Here is a 20,211-nt window from a genome sequence, read left to right as displayed (position 1 = left end):
GTTTAATGACAGCCTCTTCTCCCTCTCTCATGATAAGCTGAAGTCTCAGGCACTGTCTCCTGGCTTCCTCATAATAAACTGAAGCTCAAAGAGATGGTGATTGACCTTTTGATCTGTCCCAAGAGAACTTTTATAGAGCCCCTTTCCATTTTCTCAGACCTCCTAACTGTCTTACTATTTCGTGATACAACTGAAAACTCAGAGAACTGGCATTCACATTGCAATGGGGGCTTTAACAGCTACCCAGTGTCTATTTTTAAGTTAAAACCAGGAGCCAAAAGGAACATTTCCATAAGGCAAAACAGGGAGAAGTAAGATTTTGTATGCTCAAAGGGCAATTTCGCAAGGGATTTCACAAGGGATAGCCCTAACTACCTATTAGCCCATATGATTCATTAAAATGTTTAAGGTTGATTTAAAAAAGAAATTACTTGTACAATAATAACAGTCCCAAACCCATCAGCATGTCACCTACTATTTCTGCTTTGCTTGGCTAGCTTGAAATCCTTGACCCAGAATTTAGATATAATCCATTCGCCTATCTGTTAAAGTGATGCCCTCTGTTGTGATGGATTAAAACAGGTTCTGAATCCTAAATACAATTTATGAGATAATGTAAAGCAAATGATATGATTTAGTAACAGAAGTCAGGAGATTTTGTGTTGAACACTGGAGTACCCGGGTGCAGTGCCTCCTGATTCTAGCTTCTTGCTCATGTTGACCATGGGAGGCAACAGTAATGGCTTAGTAACTGAGTCCCTATCATCCACATGGGAGACTTGAATTGTCTTCCTCACAGGAAACTGTCTGCACTGGTCCTGTAACTGGTAGACTAAGTGACCATCCAGGGGAGCTGGCATTTAATAGAGGCACAGATGTTGATTTATTTATCCAACACATGTAAGTGACAATAATGCAGAGTGTGTGGACATATTAATAGATCCAAATTTATATTCATGGATTTGGATTTTTTTTTGGTTCGTCTCTTCTAAACACTGTTTCTCATTAAATTCTTCACTGACTCACACATTATAAAGTATCTTCACTTTCTTCATGAAGGTTCTTGATTTTCTTTTCCATTTCTTCAGCAACATATTAGTCATACAGTAGCATGTTATTTAACTCCTTGGCATTTAAAATTTTTTTTATTCCTGTAGTTTATTTTGTTTGTAGATTTTCATTTAAGTATAATAGAGACTGTCATATCTAGTAGCTTGTTATTTAACTTCATGGACTTGTACATTTCTATTTTGCTTCCTGTTGTTGATTTTGTATTGTGGCTTTCCATTTAAGGGGCTATACAGAAACTGTGAAATGGAGACTATCATATCCAGATTGAGGATACAATGCAGTATGCATCTCTATTTCCAGATCAAAGATGTACTCCCAAGGAAACTGTTAACTATGTCTTGATAATAGAATGCTGGATTCTCTGCCATTATAATGCCTGAAATGATGGACATATGACTGTTTATGAGGAACTATACTATAGTAACAATATAGGGGAACTCAGTGAGTGGTGGGGGGAGACTTGAAGGGGGTAAGGGAAATTCCAGAGCCTATGGAACTACATCATAAAAATCATAATAATTTTTAAAAAGAAGTAAAATAAAAAATGAAATTCCACTCCATGTTTTGGCTCTGATGCCACTTCTCAGATTCTCCCTGGAACAGCAATTGGACAGCAGTCATCTTCAGGATGCCCGGGTGCCCTTCTCTGCACCCATCTTCGTGTTACCTGTTTCTGAGTAATCACATATATTTGTCTCATCAGTAGTTTTTTTTTTTGTCCTTTTGTGTTCATTATCACACTACAGTCAGAGTGATTGCTTTTTAGGCTCTTTAAAAATTTATTTGAAAGTGAGTACAGAAAACGAGTTGTGGTGTACAAGGAGATCACACCAGGCAAGTCTAAGGTTTATTAAGAAGTCTTTATTAACCAAACTTGGTGATAACAGGACCCACTAGAATTAGCAAATCGCAAGTTCATATAGCAATCCAGTCAATTGAAACCCCATCAGGAACAAATTGTCATTACCCTGAAGTTCATCCCTTAAACTGAAAACCTATGTCCCAGCTTCCCCAGCAATATGTTATCCTAAGAGACATGCGATGCATAACCTGGACACATTTACACAGATGTAGACATTCACATTTCCCTGGCTTCTCTGCCCGCAATCCACTACTGCTAGGTTTCACCTCTCTTGGAGCTCCTTATAGCATACACATTAGAAATACAAAGAATCTTAGCATGACTATGTCTTCTGTCCTGCCCAAGCAGTGAACAGATGGTGAGGAATACAGACATCCAGGAGCAATGCTCAGGGGATACCTGTCCACAGTCTGTCCTTGGGAAGCCAGAGAGCAAGCAGGCACTGGGAAGGCCAAGAGTCGAGAGTTCCAGAGTGACCAAGACACACTACCAAGAAAGCAGGACCCTCCCTCATGGGCCTTTATTGGGTCTTGTGATGCAAATGGCTACACTACAATACAATATTGCTCCTTCTCAGGTTCCAGGTGATAATAGGTGAGCAACATTGGTGGGAAGGAGGGAAACAAATGGTGGTGGGGGAGTGGCTTCCAAGCTCGTGACCGTGATCTAGCTGCCTACTATACCAGAGAGGGAAGCAGGAAGGAAAGGAAGTACTGAGGGAAAGAGAGAGAAAGAGCGAGAGCGAGAAAGAGACATCTTCAGTCCACTGGCTTACTCCCCAGATCACTGAAACAACAGCGCCTGGCCAGATTGATGCCAGGAGACATAAATTTTTTCTGGGTTTCCAACGAAGTAAAAATACAGGTTTGTTCCTTAGGCACTCAAGAGAGTAAATAGCAAATTTCCCATCCAGGGTACTTACAGTGCAGGAGTCCCAGTGCTTGGGTGATCTGCTCTTTTTCCCATGCCATTAGCAGGGATTGGAGGTGGGGCAGCTGGGCTATGAACCAGAACCCACCTGGAAAGTTGGACTGCAAGCAGAGACTTTACTCTGTATACCCTTACACTATGCCAGTCCCATCCAGAGTGAACTTGCTGAAACTTTTATGGCTCTCCTCTTAACACACATTATCAGTATTTGGTATTTTTTGGGTCCTTGTCTACTTATCCAGGCTTATCGCTCCATTTCTTATCCTCACACTGCGAGCTCCAAGCAGCTTCAATACATTAAACATACTATACTGTCTTTTCCTTATACATTTTCATACACTTTCTGCCCTTTGTTTGGAATATTTTTTATTCCCTACTCGTAGTTTCCCTAAGCTCAATGGTAAAGGGTTTTCAGGACTCAGTTCAGATGGAATTCACACGGAAGGCATTTTCTCAGGGACCAAAGCGGAATAAGAGGATTCTCTACCCCTGCCTGGCAGGAAGCCTCTGCAGTCCTGCATTTATTTTTCTGTTACGATGGATTAAAATTACATGCATATTTGTCCTTTATCTCTAGGTTATAATGCCCTGAAGACTGAAGAAATACCTTACTTACCTTTGTGTTCCTAGCATTTAGCACCTGCAAAGTTCTCATCACATGTTGTTTAATGAATTAATTGTCGGATTTGTAGCAACAGCTTTAGATTCACATTAGTTGATGAAAAGGGAGCCTCTACTGAAACAGATAAAAGCAATTACATAATGAATGAAGCGCTGGTTTGGAGCACAAGGTCAAATTAACATGTGGCTCATCTTTGTACAGTGTGTCAATTCGGTACCACTTGGACAAGTGTGCATTTTGAAATTTAGATAGAGATATGGTTTTATATACATCAATATAAAAATATGGTTATATTATGTATACATATATATTTATATGTGTATATATAGTATACAACCCTAATAATGATTCTGTATCTTTTTAACTCATTACAGACCTTCTACTTTTCCAGTAATTATTCTTATCTGGCTTTCCTAATTCTAAACCCATCCCCATACTTCATTTTAATTTTTAATACTGGTGGGATAATCATTTTATCCCTTCTTACACATGAGCTGGATAAGTGGCTAAAATACAAAGTGACACGAAGCACTATGAAATGAATAGGCTCAGGGACTGACTACAAACTGTCTTAAAGGAAAATTCATTCTCTTTTCATTACTTTACACCTCTAGGTACCAAAACTTGCATGTAATTCTGGGTTGTAAAAGAGATTTTATACCTCCCCGTAATCTGTTCTCACATAGTTTTCCCAGGAGAAGAACAGCTATTTTCAGTTAAAATTGATCCACCTTTACCAGGCTTGTGGTTGAACTGCAATGACTAAAGGATGTGAATCTGTTAACAATTCTTGATGGGCTTGGACACACATATAACATTCATTTTAAGTGTGGAAAACAACTAAAAATATACTTTTTGAATTTCAGAGAATTCAGATTTATAGTTTCACAGACAGAAAATGTTAAACTTAATTTAAGACCTAACACCTAAAGTGTTGTTTTCAAATTATAGAATTGCTCTTTGAATTCCAGAATATCATTTTGATACAAGACAATGGTTTGAATACTAATTATAAGAATTCATAACAAAGGAAATTTGTTTAAGTTAGCAACCATTAGGTTCAAACTTCATACACATTGAACAGATAGTTGATTTTCTACAAATGACTACCATCATTTGTAAATTGTCCAGTTCAGTTGATATTAAACAAGAATTTTTCCATTCTAAACTATTTAGAAAATTCATCATATTTTATATTTTTAGCTATTTGAACTATGTTCTGAACAACTTCTTCACTAATCTGTTTCCATCACTGTACCCAACTTGTCCAGCCAAATACTTCGAGAATAAAAATAGGAACATTTCTCAATATTTAATAGGCTGTTTCTACTTACCAATATTAAGCTATACGAGTCATATAAAAGCATCTACAGAATAAGTTATAACTAAGATTTTATGTTCCCTTATAAATTTGACCTCTTGGAAGTACATGAGGCATATCTTACAAAGCCTGTTCAAAATGTATGTTACCTATTTCATACATCTCTACTACATGGTAAAGGAAAAAGGATGACTATCAATCTGTATTTTTAGACCATGAACATGTTGGTTTTTCTCCTCTTCTGAAATAATAAGAGAGCAACCATTCTCATGTTTAGGAAAGAATATTGCAACTTCAAGGACAATTTGACATTTAATGCCATAATATTTCTGACAAAGTATAAGGCTTATGCTTTTAGTTTCCCATTCCTTTCTTTTTCTTGCCTGGCCTTCCCTTTCTTCACCTTTCACAAATATTATTTCATTGTTTCTTGTTGAAACCAACAGTATAACCAATAGAATTTTCAGAAGACAACGTCTGAAAGTATTAGTGTACTTTCCCTGTCTCACTGCGGTTTTGATTCAGTTACAGTATCAGAGAAGTTTGCACAGTCTTCAGAAGAAAACTCTGCATAGCAGCAACATGAAGCAAAGTCCTCAGAATTCATTTTTTTATTATTGCTTTCTTTTGCAGACTATTCCAAAGCGCTTCCTAGTCTTCCTACTTCATATGCTGCTTTGCTACGAGTTAAGAAGAGTTCCTCCTCAGCTCTGTTTGGGTCAAAGACCCGATCACGATACAGCAATCCTTCGTTAGGAGCGCTGAGTGTTTCTTCACCCAGCTGGCGAGGGGCGGCTCAACATTATTACTCCCCCATCAATCTTTATCATTCCTCAGATGCCTTCAAACAAGATGGTAAGTGCCAGAAAAAAATTACTCTGGATGAAGTTAAACAGTAAGAATAAGCTTTGGTATAACAAGACAACAGAACTTTTACGTTCTAGGATGATATAGAGGAAAATTGGAGGATTTTGGAGGAAAGACTGCTCAGTGAAATAAGACCACCTATGTTTATTAGTAGTGCTTATTGAAATTAGACATCTATTCTCTCATAGAAACCATGGGTTTGCTTATAACTGATTTCAAATGGATAGCTCCTATGTCCTTCAGATAGATATCCTTAGCTTATTGAAATAGAATTTGAGATGTGAGTTACATCTAAAAGGGACATAGAAATAATTTACAGTTGTAAGATTCTAAACTAAATGATCTAAGAAAAACTAAAGAGGAAAGGCTCTAAAATTATTAAGGTGGAGATATTAAGGTGATATTAAGGCTATCCTGTTCAAAATTAGCTTTCTATTTATAATCCATATCAATCTTGTTTCAAAGTTAAGACTAAATATATTCAGATTCTGAAAGTAAAAATATATATTTTTATGGCAAGCAAAGTGGCTGGATATCAGTGGTCTCAAAATAGATTTTTTGCTGCAGTGGCTTTAATTTTAGGCATGGGTTCTATAAGATGATAGTGAATAAACAGAGCATACAAGGCATATGTGTATCTATAGCATTATTTGTGACTAGAAAAAAATAAATATCCAACAATAAGATATTACCTAAACTATAATAATCAGGTGTCCATTAATATCTGATTTGAATAGCATTTAAAATATTTTCTAATTGTCATTTTTTAATATATTAAAACTACAAGGTTAAGTAAATTAAACCCACATCATCTGATTGCTTACAAAAGTTGAAAATATTTTATACGCTTATGTAACGCAAATCTTGAACAAATACATAAGGTGACTATTGTCACTGCCTTTTACAGATATGCAAAACTAGGGGCAGATAATATCTTTCACAAGGTCATATTTGGAATTAGTAATCTATGCAGTTTTCATTTGCAAATCTACTGATTTTAAAACCATTGCCCTCTGAGCTATATTTCAGTTGTGACTTATTAATAACTAAATATTTCACAATCTGCAAAGACTGAACTACTTAGAAAGCTTCTAGAAATCTCAAGTTAGGTTTCAAAGCCAGTAATAGGCAAACTTGTTCTTTATGGTTATTCCAATTTTTGTTATATAAAGCCTCATCTCATAATGATGACACTATGAGATATTGTAGGATCAGATAATGTTAAACAACCAAAAAAAAATCTACCAGTGACATTAATACTGTCAGTCTATAGATTCAACATTGAGTAACAAACCTCCAGGCTATGAATCAATTTCATATAATTTAAATCCTTTGCTGATCTAGTTTAATCCATAGTTTAGAACATCAGAAAAAAGGATCAACTGAGAGTTTTCCAAATAATCTTCTATAACTGTTGTTTCGTATCTGAGTGTTTGATAGATCTTCACTAAATGTAACTTTGAGTTCACTCTCTCTGACAACAGTATGACATATGGCTTTTGTCAGGTAATTCCCTTTAGCCTTAATAGAGAGTAAAGCTGAGGTTGACGTGAAAAATGAGAAAACTAACAGAGCCTGAAGACAAAGCCATCCCACTGCTGCTTAAGCCAAGAAGTACCCCAATTGATACAGAGATTTTTCTGAGAAATACAGAAGCCCAGTTTGCAGAGCAATTTAGGAAACAGTCCACTTCTGTATGCAGAAATTGGAAAAATTCTCATGCAAATAAGAGTTTACTGCAGAAAGTATTATTACTAATTAGAAACAACTTAGATGTCCAAGTGGTGGGGAATTGGTATGTAAGTTTCAGTTTACTCACTCAGCAAAAACAAAAGCTGTTGAAGTGATTAGATTAAATCTTTATTTTTTTAAATGAATGTACCTCAAGATATAATGGCAAGCGAACAGGAAAGTTCATGTTATGAATAATGTAATATAATTTATGTAAAACAGTATGTACTATTTGTATGATTCAATTTTAAGACATGACTTAGAAATGACAAGTTTTTTGTGAACAAAGGAAAGGAAATAAAAGCAGGAATGGTACTAGGAGAGGGGAGATATATAACCTTAAGTTAGCGATATTTTATTCATTTCATTTTAAGCATTTATTTTACTTATTTGAAAGGTAGATTTTCATGAAGAAACAGGGAAAGAAAGAGAGGGGTCTTCAATCCACTGATTCCCCAGATGGCTGAGTTGGGTTGGACTCAGAAGACAGGAGCTTCATCTACAGGGTTAGTGGGAACAAAGCATTTTGTTCATCTTCTGTTGCTTTCCAAGTGTTTTAGCTGGAAGCTGGATTAGAGTGGAGCACTGAGAAGCACAGAGTGGTTTAGAGGGGGGAAACTGGAGGGCGTGTCTGGGTCAGACTAAGGCGCCCACCTATATGGGGGACCTGGGCTGGACTAAATGGCATTGCCCACTGGTACATGTAAAAGCCGGGGCTGGGGGGGAAAGGATATCTAGTTGGACTATTTTGCAGAACCTGGCTGTGCATGTTTGAGCGGAGGTGGGCCACATCAGACTGGACCAAAGCACCCACGAGAATGTGAGAGAACTGGATGTGGGTGGGACACATTCTGTAGGGGAATTTGTGGGCTTGCCTGTGTAGGACTGCAGCTCCTGTTGGTTTAAAAGGATTGCTGGGTCAGTGATGGGCCTAGCCAGGTTGTACCACACAACTCATTTGACAGGGACCCACCTGACACTTGTGGGAGCTCGGTCTGGGAGGAGGCTGAGTGTGGCCAGGCTGCAGCCACTGATACATGCAATGGCCAGGACTGAGAGCAGACCATGCCAAACAGGGCTTGGTCCCCTGCTGACACATGTGAGATCTGGGTCTGGGAGTAAGCCTGGCAGGGGAACTTGGTAACTCCCCTAGTAGTCTGTAGCTCCTGCTGGAGAGCACAAGAGCAGAGGTTGGGGGGTGGGCCAGGCCAGGCCAGGCCAGGCTACAACACTCATCAGCATTTGTATGGGCTGGGTCTAGGGGTATACTGGGCTGGGCCAGGCCCCAGCACCCACTGGCATGTGGGACACTGAAGACAGGGTGTGTGCTATACCTGGCTGAGATGAGCTGCAACATCTGCCAACAAGAGCTGAGACTGTGAGTGGGCCATGCCAGGCTGGGTCTAACTACTCATTAGTACACAAAAGACCCAGAACTAGGAACTGACCTGGTTGGAGAACACTGGGGATTCCCCTGCTGTGCTGTAGCTTCCATTGGTGAATGTAGAAGCCAGTTCTGTGGTTGGATCAGGCTGCAGGGCAGGAGCACTCATAGGCATGTGTATTGATTTGGTCTAGGGGTAGACCAGACTGGGATAGGCTCTAACATCTGCTGGTGATTACTAGAGCCAAGATGGGTGTGGGGCAAGCCAAGATAGGTTGTAGCACCCAGCTGAATTTGGAGGTGGGCCAGGCTGTAGAACCCACTGGTGAGAGCTAGAATGGGTGCAGACTATGTCAGCATAGGTAGAAGCACCCACTGGCACACATGAGATCTGTTGCTGGAAGCAAGCCTGGTAAGGAAACATGGGGAACTCCACTGCAAGGCCAAGCTTTTGCTGGTGAGAGCAAGAGCCGGGGCTAAGAGCAGGTTAGAACAGGTTGGGCTGCAGCACCTTTTGGTATACATGTGAGCTCTGTCTGGGGGCAGGCCAGATAAGGACAGTCGACATATCACACTGGCACAAGGGAGAGACAAGAATGGGTGCTGACCAGGCTGGCTTAGACTACAATATCTACCAGTACACATGAGGGCTGTGGATGGGCCAGGCTGGGTTTGGCTGCCACACTCACCTGAAAGAAATGGGATTGGGGGCAGGCCAGACTGAGTCAAGCTGTAGCATATGCTGATAAATATCAAAACTGGGGGCAGGCCCTCTGACCGATGCTTAGCACTGCTGGCACACACAATACCTGTGGCAATGAGCAGGTCTGTTAGGGGAACTTCAGGGACTCCTTTGCTGAACTACTGCTTCCACTAGCATGCTTGAGAGCTACAACTGGGGATGGGCCAGACTGGGCTAGTCTGCTGGACACTCTGGCATTAACCTGAGCCAGAAGGGATGTATGCCAGCTGGGCTAGGCCACAGCAGCAGTGGCAAGTGCCGGACTGCATTACCCTTTGGCAGACACAAGATCTGGAAAACATGCCTTGCAAGGGATCTGTGGGCGTTTCCCTGCTAGGCTGCACCTGTTGCTGGTTAGTACAAGGCATCATCAAATGACTGTCCCCTAAATACAGGTGCTGGTGCAGCTTGACAGCAAGAAGAGGCTCCTGACCACTCTTCCCTTGCAGACTCAGGAGAAAAACAAACAAAAACTGAATATTTGTCCATTTCACCTTTCCCAGCACCTGAACTTCCCCACCTTAATCGAGGCCCACATGGGCCTAAATCCCCCTCAACTACGTAAACAATATTAAAAAGGAAATTAAAAAAAAATAATTAAAAAAGACCCCTGTTGCCCAAGTGGGTTACTGGCATGTCTGCTGTCAGGCTGTGTACCCATGACACCACAACACATACATTCTGTTTTCTTCACATGATTTTTAAATGTGTATGTTCTTCTATGAACAAAATTGTCTTTTATGCACTGGTGGGAAAATTACAAATCAACCTGTTACCACTTGGTCGAGTGTATTGCAAATGAAGCTTCTCAGTGTTTGGGTCTTCTTTTTACTTTATCAATCTTTTGATGATCACAAACATTTTGGAAAAAAAACAAAAAACGTAATGGAATCAGAAGTAGTAGCATTTTCCATTAGAGTTAATGCTTACACATATCTTAATGAATGAGAAATTGTTGTTAAATTGAGTATTTCCTTTCAGTACAAAATTTTGGTTTTATAGGTGAAATTAATTTTACATATAATATAAGAGAATGATCTAATTCCAATTATTTTTCTTACTTCGAAATACTATTTTTTCTATATTGCAAAGTCAGATTTACAGAGAAGAGAGACAGAGGGAAAAGATCTTCCATCCACTAGTTTATACCCCAAGTGGCCACAATGGCTGAAGCTGAGCCGATCTGAAGCCAGGAGCCTCCTCTGACTCTCCCATGCTGGTGTAGGGTCCCAAGGCTTTGGGCCGTCCTCCACTGCTTTCCCAGGCCACAAGCAGGGAGCTGGAAGGGATGTGGAGCCCATTTAGGATCATGGGTGTGCAAGGCAAGGATTTAGCCAGTAGGCTACTGGGCCAAGTCTGAAGTACTATTTCTTTATTAATATAAACATTCTATGCTTTTATTATGCTTTCAAATATTTCAAAAATTTGGTTTACTTTTTCCCTTATTTTTCATATCATTTAATAAGTTTATTCCAACAGCTCATAAAATAAAGATAATAGAGATCTTATTGGTAATAAGATGAAATGTCAACATAACAAATAGTTATGATTTGTGCCAGGTGCAATAACTAGAATCTTGTGATTCTTTTTGCTGTCTTTCTATTCATTCTTGCATATGCAGCTTTGCCTCAGTGTTTCTTGAAACTATATATGAAAAAAATTACTTGTAGCAGTAGTAGCTCTGCTTTTAGAAGGAAAACAGAAAATGTTTGGTTAGTATCATTTTATTTCCTTGTCCCCTTTTTAGGACAGATTATATGTTTTGTATCGCTCTCTATTTTCTTTGTTTTTCCTTTGGGTTTTATAGATTGAACGTCTGTTCTTGTAGTAATTACTATGAGCTAATTCTATTCTTTCATTTCTTATTAATGTGCTTACCCAAGTTGCCCAAGTATAAAAGTTTCCAACAAAGTTTCACTTGTGATATGTGTGTATGTTGCTTTGTATTGTTATTTTTTTTTAAGATTTATTGATTTTATTACAAAGTCAGATATACAGAGAGCAAGATCTTCTGTCTGATGATTCACTCCCCAAGTGAGCCGCAACGGCCAGTGCTGCGCCAATCCGATGCCAGGAACCAGGAACCTCTTCCAGGTCTCCCACGCGGGTGCAGGGTCCCAATGCATTGGGCCGCCCTTGACTGCCTTCCCAGGCCACAAGCAGGGAGCTGGATGGGAAGTGGAGCTGCCGGGATTAGAACCGGCACCCATATGGGATCCCGGGGCATTCAAGGCGAGGACTTTAGCCGCTAGGCCACGCCGCCGGGCCCTTGTATTGTTATTTTTAAACAAAGATGTTTTACAGATGGATATTAGATATTTTTAAAACACTTGATATCTATAGTTACCATTTATTCTGTTAAAATCTTCCTTATGTTCCCATTGTTTCTGAATGAAGCATATACTACAGGAATGAAAATAGTACTGTGGTAAAATTAGTCATTACATTTTTTGCAAGCATATAAGTAGCTTATGTTCTTTACACTTTATTTTTAATTCCTTTTTAAAAATGTATTAATTTTGATACAATTCCATAAGCTCTGAGATCCCCCCTCCCTTGTAAGTCCCTCACCTCAATGATTTCCCCTATGTTGTTGTAATAGTGTAGCCTTTACATTTTTAAATATTTTTAATGTTGAATGATAGACACTTTATTGAGAGTATTAAGTTTCTGGTTTAGCAATTGTGCTTGAGTACTTTAAATATATGCTGACCACTCTTATTACATTTGGAAAGCATTTTATCAATATAACTGTCATTCTTTTCTGAATAGACTGCATTTTAATTTTTTTTGTATTTTTGGTATTTTGTACTTCTACCCTGTGATCTAAAATTGAATATATCTATTTAACTGCCAAATACATGTGACATAATTACAAAGGAAGATAATATTCATATTTCCAGACATGTAAAATTTTATTCCAGTTTATACAAATATTGCTTCTATAAAGATTGCTTAATTTTCTTTTTCTGTGGGGGACATGTGGGTGTATCATACATGTGCACACACATCTACAAAATTTCATCCTTCATGTACTTTAAGTATCTTTAAATCTCCAAGTCTTAATAGCTACTTCTAAGATTTTTCCTACTTCTCCACATCCATATCTTAATTCGTCCCTTTTTATTTTACAATCCTTTACTCATTTTAAGAAAATCTGTTCCTTCAATTATATGTGTTGGTACCCTAAACATATCTGTAAGAAGTAGTGGAATGGGCAAGAATGAAAAACGAATTTTAAATTACATCTTATTAGATTTTAGCTTTCACTATTCACTTTTGATATTTTTTAGCATAAATATTCTTTATCCATGTTCTGAAATTTGGTTGTGTTTTCAGATACATGTGAAAATAGGAACAATTAAATTTATATTCCCTCTTTGATTTTCTCTTATATTTATCCAATTTGCAGTCACTGACACCTGGTCCTCCCTACTGCTTGGTAAGAAACAGTTCTTTTGATAGCAATTGAAGGTAACATAGTACCTTTGGCAATACTGAAATTCATTCTCTGAGTCCAGGAATCATTTAGCTCACAGCAAGTAAGTTGTTTCTGCCGGTTTTCTTCTTCTGTAGTCCCTATGGTTTTATGCATGATAGCCTCCTGTGCTCACAATACTTGAAGGAGAAACACACACACAGAAAAATAATTCCCCATATGTTATAATAATTATTTTTACAGAGGTATACACAGGATTTTGTGGAAGCAGAGAAAAATAAGGGTACCAAATCCAACCTGTGCTGTATGATTAAGGAGGAACTATACTGAGAAAGTGATACTGTGTCTGAAATATATTGGATGTGTGGAAGTACTTTTCACACAAAGGAAATTGGTTCAGAGGCATAATGGCAAAAAACAGCATGTTGCCCTGTGTTTCGGCAGCTATACATAGCATTCTATGCTTGTAGCTAGACATACATGATTATGATGAAATTATAAATAGACATACTTGTTAAGAGCCCAAAATTGTACCTACTTTAACCACAAACCTCATAAGCCTCTATTAAGCACATGAATCCTTTTACCAGCTGTTGCCTGAGATAGTTTTGAACATGTAGATTTAAAATAATCGTCAAAGTGAAATGAATCAGACAGAAGGCAAGCAAGCAGAGTCATTAGGATGTTGTCATAGTTACAAAAGGAAAACGTAATTGATTTGAAGAAAGTGATAGGAACAGGATAGAAAGATGACAGTGACCTGTCTCCCTTGTACACCATGAGGCAGCTCTATTTGGGCTTATTTGGTCCAAGCAGCTAGTATTTGCTTTGGTTGTTTGAAAGTTAAAGTTTTATTTGATATTTCTTGTAATTATATTTCACTGCTAGGCTGAAGTAGACTGCCATAGATTAGAATTAAAAAACAGGAAGAATCTTGGGATCTGGCATTAGACATGGTTTTAGAAAAACAGGCACAGACTAAGTTGATTGAAAGAAGTGTTTTTTGTTTGTTTTTTAAGAAGGGTTGAATCTGGATGCAGGTTTTTAGTCCATGGCCATTTGATCATGCTTCTTCATGTGCAATGGTAACAATGAAAACCACAATGATCCAACACCAAGAAGAAGGGATCCCTAGAGAGCACGGGTGTGAGTCTCAGATTCAGCACTCCTGAAGTGTATTGGCGGAGGTTTGTATCAGCGAGACCCACTGACAAGCGGCAGGAATTTCAAAGGACATTGTGGAGGTCAGATACAAATTTGATCCTAACACAAAGCTCCGCAGTTGAACTTATCTGCATAACGTGTTCCTGTAGTACATTTGAAGAAAGACATTTGGGCCTGCAGAATCATAATTCAGGAAAGGGCTTGCCCACCTCCTTCAGAGTCTCTCAGAAGAGATCCTGCCAACAGCAGACTGACTTGAGGCAGCCATGGTTTTCTCTCTGTGGCTGCAGCCCAGTGATTCTCAGAAGTTACAGGGAGACTGGATTCAAAAGTGTGTGAATAATCTGTTTTTTTTTTTCAGTGATGCAAGAATGTCACTTTAATTTAGAGAGTGTAGACAGAGAAAGCTAACTGACCTATAATTGTAAAGCACTGGACTCTTAAATGTCATCCCAGACGTTCTCACATGCTCATGAGTGAAAATTCTCTATAATTATCTGAGAAAAGGATCTAACGGGTTTCGCATATTTTTAAATAAATGCACGTGTCAGTGCAAAAGCTATGTGACTTATAAGATTAAACTTCATTACACCCATATTTACTAAAATTTGTTTGCCATTTAGAAAATCACATTACCTAATACCAGTGACATGATATTGAGGTAGCAAGCACCGCCTACCTGGATCAATGTGTATCTGCAGCACATCTGCATTCCCAAGAATGTTATAAAGAAAACAAAGTCTTGGCTTTTTTGTGTCTTTTTTAGTTTTCCTACAAATTTACATATTTAATAAAATGTTTTATGACAAATTATTTTCCATTCATGTTATTTCATCAATTTAAAAATCTTGCATGTAGGCATGTTAGAATACTCATGAATTTCACTTAAGTTTGACAAATAGGGAAAGTATGCAGTATTTGCTGCTAAAAGAATTTGAGAAACACATGGACATGCAGCGTCCCTCAATTCTATATTCTCTCTCCAGGCTTGGCTAGGTCTGAGAAGGATGGGCTTTTGGCCTGGGCCAGGTTAGGCTAAATTGGGAGTTTCATCATGATCTAGCAGGGACCAAGACACTTGAACCATCTTCTGTTTTCCCAAAGCCATTGGAGGTGAGCCCTAGGGCTCGAACTGCCACAGGGATGGTGGCATCACAGGCAGCAGCTTTGCTTGCTATGCCACATTGCTGGGCAAGCTGCTTCTTAACGCAATAACGTGATTCTTAATCACATTACATTCTGCATCATTGCAGTGAGTTTACTTCATTGTAAGGACCTGAGACCCAGATTCAGTGTATCTGTTAGTTTCTCTTATTTATTAGGGTTTTGCTGGCATTTTCTCCTTTCCTCAATCAATTGCTAAATGAAGACAAGGAGGGTAGAAAAGCATGCATAACTTTCTTTGATTAGTGCTGTGCTTAATCTGTGTTATTTCAGTTCAGAGTTCAAGTTGTACCACTGCAAACTTAGGAAAAGTACAAAGTACTCCTATGTGCCTAGGAAGAAAAATGGAGATTAGTGAGCCTCTAGGCAGTCCCTGATACATGAATGGTGAAGGCTTACGTAGCTTGTGCTGTGAATATGTGAAAATTGCACTGTAGCCTGTAACTTTGATAAAAAAGTTAAGTAGACTATATGATATACTTCATTTATTAATTGCTGTGGCTGCAATTATTCAAGTCCAAGTGTTTTGGTGTCTAGAAACAGTTGTATATTAGTACATTTGAAAGCTAGCAAATTATAATTTCTTGTTCTTCATACCATTTATTAGAACATAGATATTAATAGATATTTCATATTCTAATATTAATGCCAATTTCAATAAATAAGTTATATAAATCAGTTATTAGAATCTAGAGTGAAATATGTACTAGAATGAAGTGAAAACTGTGTCTTCATTTAGGACACACATTTTTTATTGTAAAAAAGTTTGCCATAATCCCAGCAAAAAATTATAATCTGTCATGGCCTCATGTAGCACTATAATCAGTCTAGCTCTGGATGGTGAACTAAAGAAAAGAAATTTTAAATATTTGATATTTAGGGCTTAATAATCAACACGTATCAATTAAGCAACTAAGGACTTTCTGAATGGAAATCTCTTAAATAGAACAAAGCAGCCTACCAGCTTAGTTGGGGTATACATGGTTACACCACCGCTTGGTATGCCTACATCCCATTATCAGACTGCCTGTTGAGGCCCCAACTGTCCTATTTCCAATCTAACTTCTTGTTAAAGCTGCTGGGAAGGTGGAAAATAATGTCGTCCATGTGGGAGATCCAGATGGAGTTTGTTTCTTAGCTGTGGCTGGGCCAGCCTCTGACTTCATGCTTTTGGGGGAGTGACCTGGCAGAAGGAAGAACTCTGTCTCCCCTTTAAACAACTCTCGAAAAGTAGTTTTAAAAAAGCTATTGGATCTAGATTTATATATTTACAAGGTCATTTTTACTAATTTGAGAGGTGGAAACAGCTCCCTTCTGCTGCTTTAACTCTTTTTAAATGCCTGCAAGGGACATGGCTATATCAAACCAAAGCCAGGAACCCAGAACAGCTAAACCTGGAGACTCTTCTGCAGAAAGAGCAACTGAAATAGATGTACAATGATCTTTCCAATCCTGAAAGTTACAGTCCTGTGACAGAATTACAATGATGCTTAAATCAAACACTTTCCCTTTCTCAAGTATCGTTCTTTGAGATGACACTTTTATTATCCATTATTTTTTTTGAAAAGTACACAGACTTCATAGCACGGAGTTTTTTAAACACCTTTCCTTCCAAGTAATATAGGAAGAATGTAAATGCTTTATTGGTGATGTACTTCTGTATAAAAAAATAACCCTAGAATGCAACATAAAAAATAACTGCATTTCCAACAGACTTTGTGGTTGTAGGGTCTGAGGGGGCCTGAGTGACTGTGTCTCAAGCATTTGCTTCCAGCTCCATTCGCATGAGACAGTTGGACTGAGGGAGGGTCCCATTGAAAAACTGCTTCCTATGATTGTTTTTAGGCCTCAGCTTCTTCATTTGGTCAAGCCAGCTATTTCAGTTAATCATTCCTTGCACCCGAGAGAAAGCCTGAGAGAGAGAGTCCTGATGGTGGGATGACTCTCTTTCATTTGAGGAAGTGGTCCAAGAACTGCAATTTCTCTTACCCTGGTTTGACAGTTTTCCAAACACTGTACTCGCAATGAAAGAAGCAGTTAAAACGAATTGTTTGCTATGTGGCCAATTTTGGACAAGGCATTTCCTAAAAATTCAGAAATTTCATTTTTCACTTAGAAAAAGCTAGAATTTTGAGCTTAGGAAATTATAGGGATGTGCTTTATACATATTGCAATACTTTAAATAGTATTTATAGGATAAGAAAAAAGGTAAAGGACACGCAAAAGGGGAAGGGGGAGAACGAAGCAAAAAAAGCATGAGGAAGAGGAGAAACAAGGGATAAGGTGGGCAAAGCGAGGGCCACGAGAAGAAAGGATGGCTAGCAGCACTGACGGCAGTACCACTCATCATGTTTTACATTTCTGTCATCCTGGATTTATCTCCTACCCACTTCTGCCACTTTTATGTTTGCTACATAGGTTTAGTTCACTGTGTTCAGCCTCTGCATTCTTCATCTCTAAGATGGAGGAATAATTCATGCCAGGGATTACTGCATTTTACAATATTATGCATGAAGATTACCAATCATGTGTGACATATGATTATACTACAAGTAAATGTTATTAGTCTTATAAACTACTTAGTATTTTATACACAATTTATAGTTGGTATTATTTGATATTGAAAAGATAATTTTGTTTACAATTATATCAACAGCAAATGAATAAAGAATCTATTTGCTTAAAGCCATAAATGATAGTCTTAGAATTTGAACTCATGAACATATGATCCTAAGCTAAAGAGATCTTGATTACATAAAGATACAATCATATGTTGTTTTATATACTATAGATATTTATAACTATTTAAAATTTTCTACTTAATATAGCAAACCAGGAATTGTTACTTTTATAATTTGATTATAAAAATTGCTTTATTTAAAAGGTTTTATGTATTCTTAATATCCATAAATTTATTTATTACAATGCAATAAGTACAAAAATGTGAAAACTATTTTTTCTATCAAAACATTTGCTTTCCTTTTTCTTAACCAGTAAAAGTTTGAAGTAAAAAATAATTTTAGAGAGCCATATTTTGTTTTTTGTTGTTGTTGTTATTAGTTTGTTGAAGTCTATGGAAATTTCAACTAGTTTAGCAGAACTCAGAAAATATTTATCAGTGTGTTCCTATCTATGCTCAAATTTTATTTGGTAAATTTTTACTATAGACTCTTACTCTTTGTTTCCTTGGAAGTACATGAAATGTGCTTATAGAAAACAAGTCAGTTTACGCTGAGCCTATTGTAAATATGAGATCTAACTTTTCCCTGGATTTTAAAAAAATATTTATTTCCCAGATAGGGGGCAAGGATGAGGAAGAAATGGTCTCGTCAGCTGGACTGGTCCGGGCCCAAGCCAAGAGCCGAGAGCTTCCTTCAGTTCTCCCACATGAGGATGAAGGAGCAGACCCCCCAAGTACTTGGACCACCTTCCACTGCTTTTCCCAGGCCATTAAGAGGAAGCTGGATTGAAAGTGGAGCTGCTGGAACTCAAACCATTGCCCACAGAGGATGCCAACATTATAGGCACAAGTTTCATCCACTATACTAGCAGCAGTGGTCACCCTAGAAAGTTTGTTAAATCTTAGTTTTTTTGAGACATTCCCTTCAGTGATTCTTCCTTGATAATCTTCTGTGGATTTTCTTTGAGGGTGTCAATCTCTAACCATTTAACAGCAATATTGAAAATCTGTCTTCCTGAAACACAGTTCTACAATTATTAAAGTCAGTGGTTTGTGGAAAGGATGAGTTTGATCCCAGGAAACATTTAATGATTTCTGGAGATCATGCTGGGTGATTTTGGAAACCAGGGAGCATGGGTCAATATCCTACAATATATATCCTACAATAACACAACCAGGGCCCGGCGGCGTGGCCTAGTGGCTAAAGTCCTCGCCTTGAAAGCCCCGGGATCCCATATGGGCGCCGGTTCTAATCCCGGCAGCTCCACTTCCCATCCAGCTCCCTGCTTGTGGCCTGGGAAAGCAGTTGAGGATGGCCCAAAGCTTTGGGATCCTGCACCCGCGTGGGAGACCTGGAAGAGTTTCCTGGTTCCTGGCATCGGATTGGCGCGTACCGGCCCGTTGCGGCTCACTTGGGTAGTGAAACATCGGATGGAAGATCTTCCTCTCTGTCTCTCCTCCTCTCTGTATATCCGGCTTTCCAATAACAATAAAATCTTAAAAAAAAAAAAATAACACAACCAGCTATGTCTAAAACCATTATAGAGTACAACTTATACTTGTCTCCAAAATCAAAATTCATTTGTAATTCAATTGATCCTATGCAAGTAAATGATATTCTAAATTTGTATACATCTGCAAACTAGTATATATTTCATTAACACACATGCTTTTCATTTTTTCCACAAGACAAAACTGAAATTCTTGCTGACATTTGAAAACCATTTTTATTTCTGCTTTTCTCATGAATGCTTTATTGATTTCAAATTGTCATAGGAGTTCTCTGAATATAAACCAACCGAGTGAACTAACATTCTAATATCTGGCACAGAATAGTCAGTAAGATCTATTTCCAATTGTCCACCCTTTCTATGCCTTTTGTCTTCTTATCTCTGTATTTGCTGCATTCACGTAGTAACTACACACAATGCATGTGCTTTGAAATTCTAATTCCATTACTTGAGTTTTGAGGGCATGGTCAGCACTGAAGAGATAGAGTTTGAATGAGCGAAGAAAGCAATATGTGCAGAACACCTGAGCATCAGTGTTTCCATATCTGTAGCTCTGAGGCAAGTAGAAAGGACTGACCCATCAATTTACAATTTTTTAATTTAATTTTAATTTTGAATTTTTCCTATATTGTTTTAACATTCTAATAGTTTTAAGATTTATGAAAATTGTATCATTTACCTTATGTCTGCCTTAGGAGATGAAAACAGATTTATATGAAAGAT

At 38.1% G+C, this 20,211-nt stretch overlaps 1 protein-coding gene across 1 annotated transcript in view; it reads left to right on the top strand.

Annotated features, from left to right (window-relative positions):
• CNTN5 (contactin 5) overlaps nucleotides 1–20,211 on the top strand; it is a 394,493-nt gene that overhangs the window by 188,921 nt on the left and 185,361 nt on the right. The window contains exon 2 of the mRNA XM_058663995.1: nucleotides 5,440–5,661. Coding sequence (XP_058519978.1) covers nucleotides 5,440–5,661 — 222 coding nt within the window. The remainder of the gene's footprint in view (nucleotides 1–5,439; nucleotides 5,662–20,211) is intronic.

Source organism: Ochotona princeps, chromosome 4 (genome assembly GCF_030435755.1).
Source record: "Ochotona princeps isolate mOchPri1 chromosome 4, mOchPri1.hap1, whole genome shotgun sequence".
In the NCBI taxonomy this organism is placed as follows: Eukaryota; Metazoa; Chordata; class Mammalia; order Lagomorpha; family Ochotonidae; genus Ochotona; species Ochotona princeps.
Note: the sequence above shows the minus strand (reverse complement) of the source record. Positions and strands in the feature narration are given on the sequence as shown.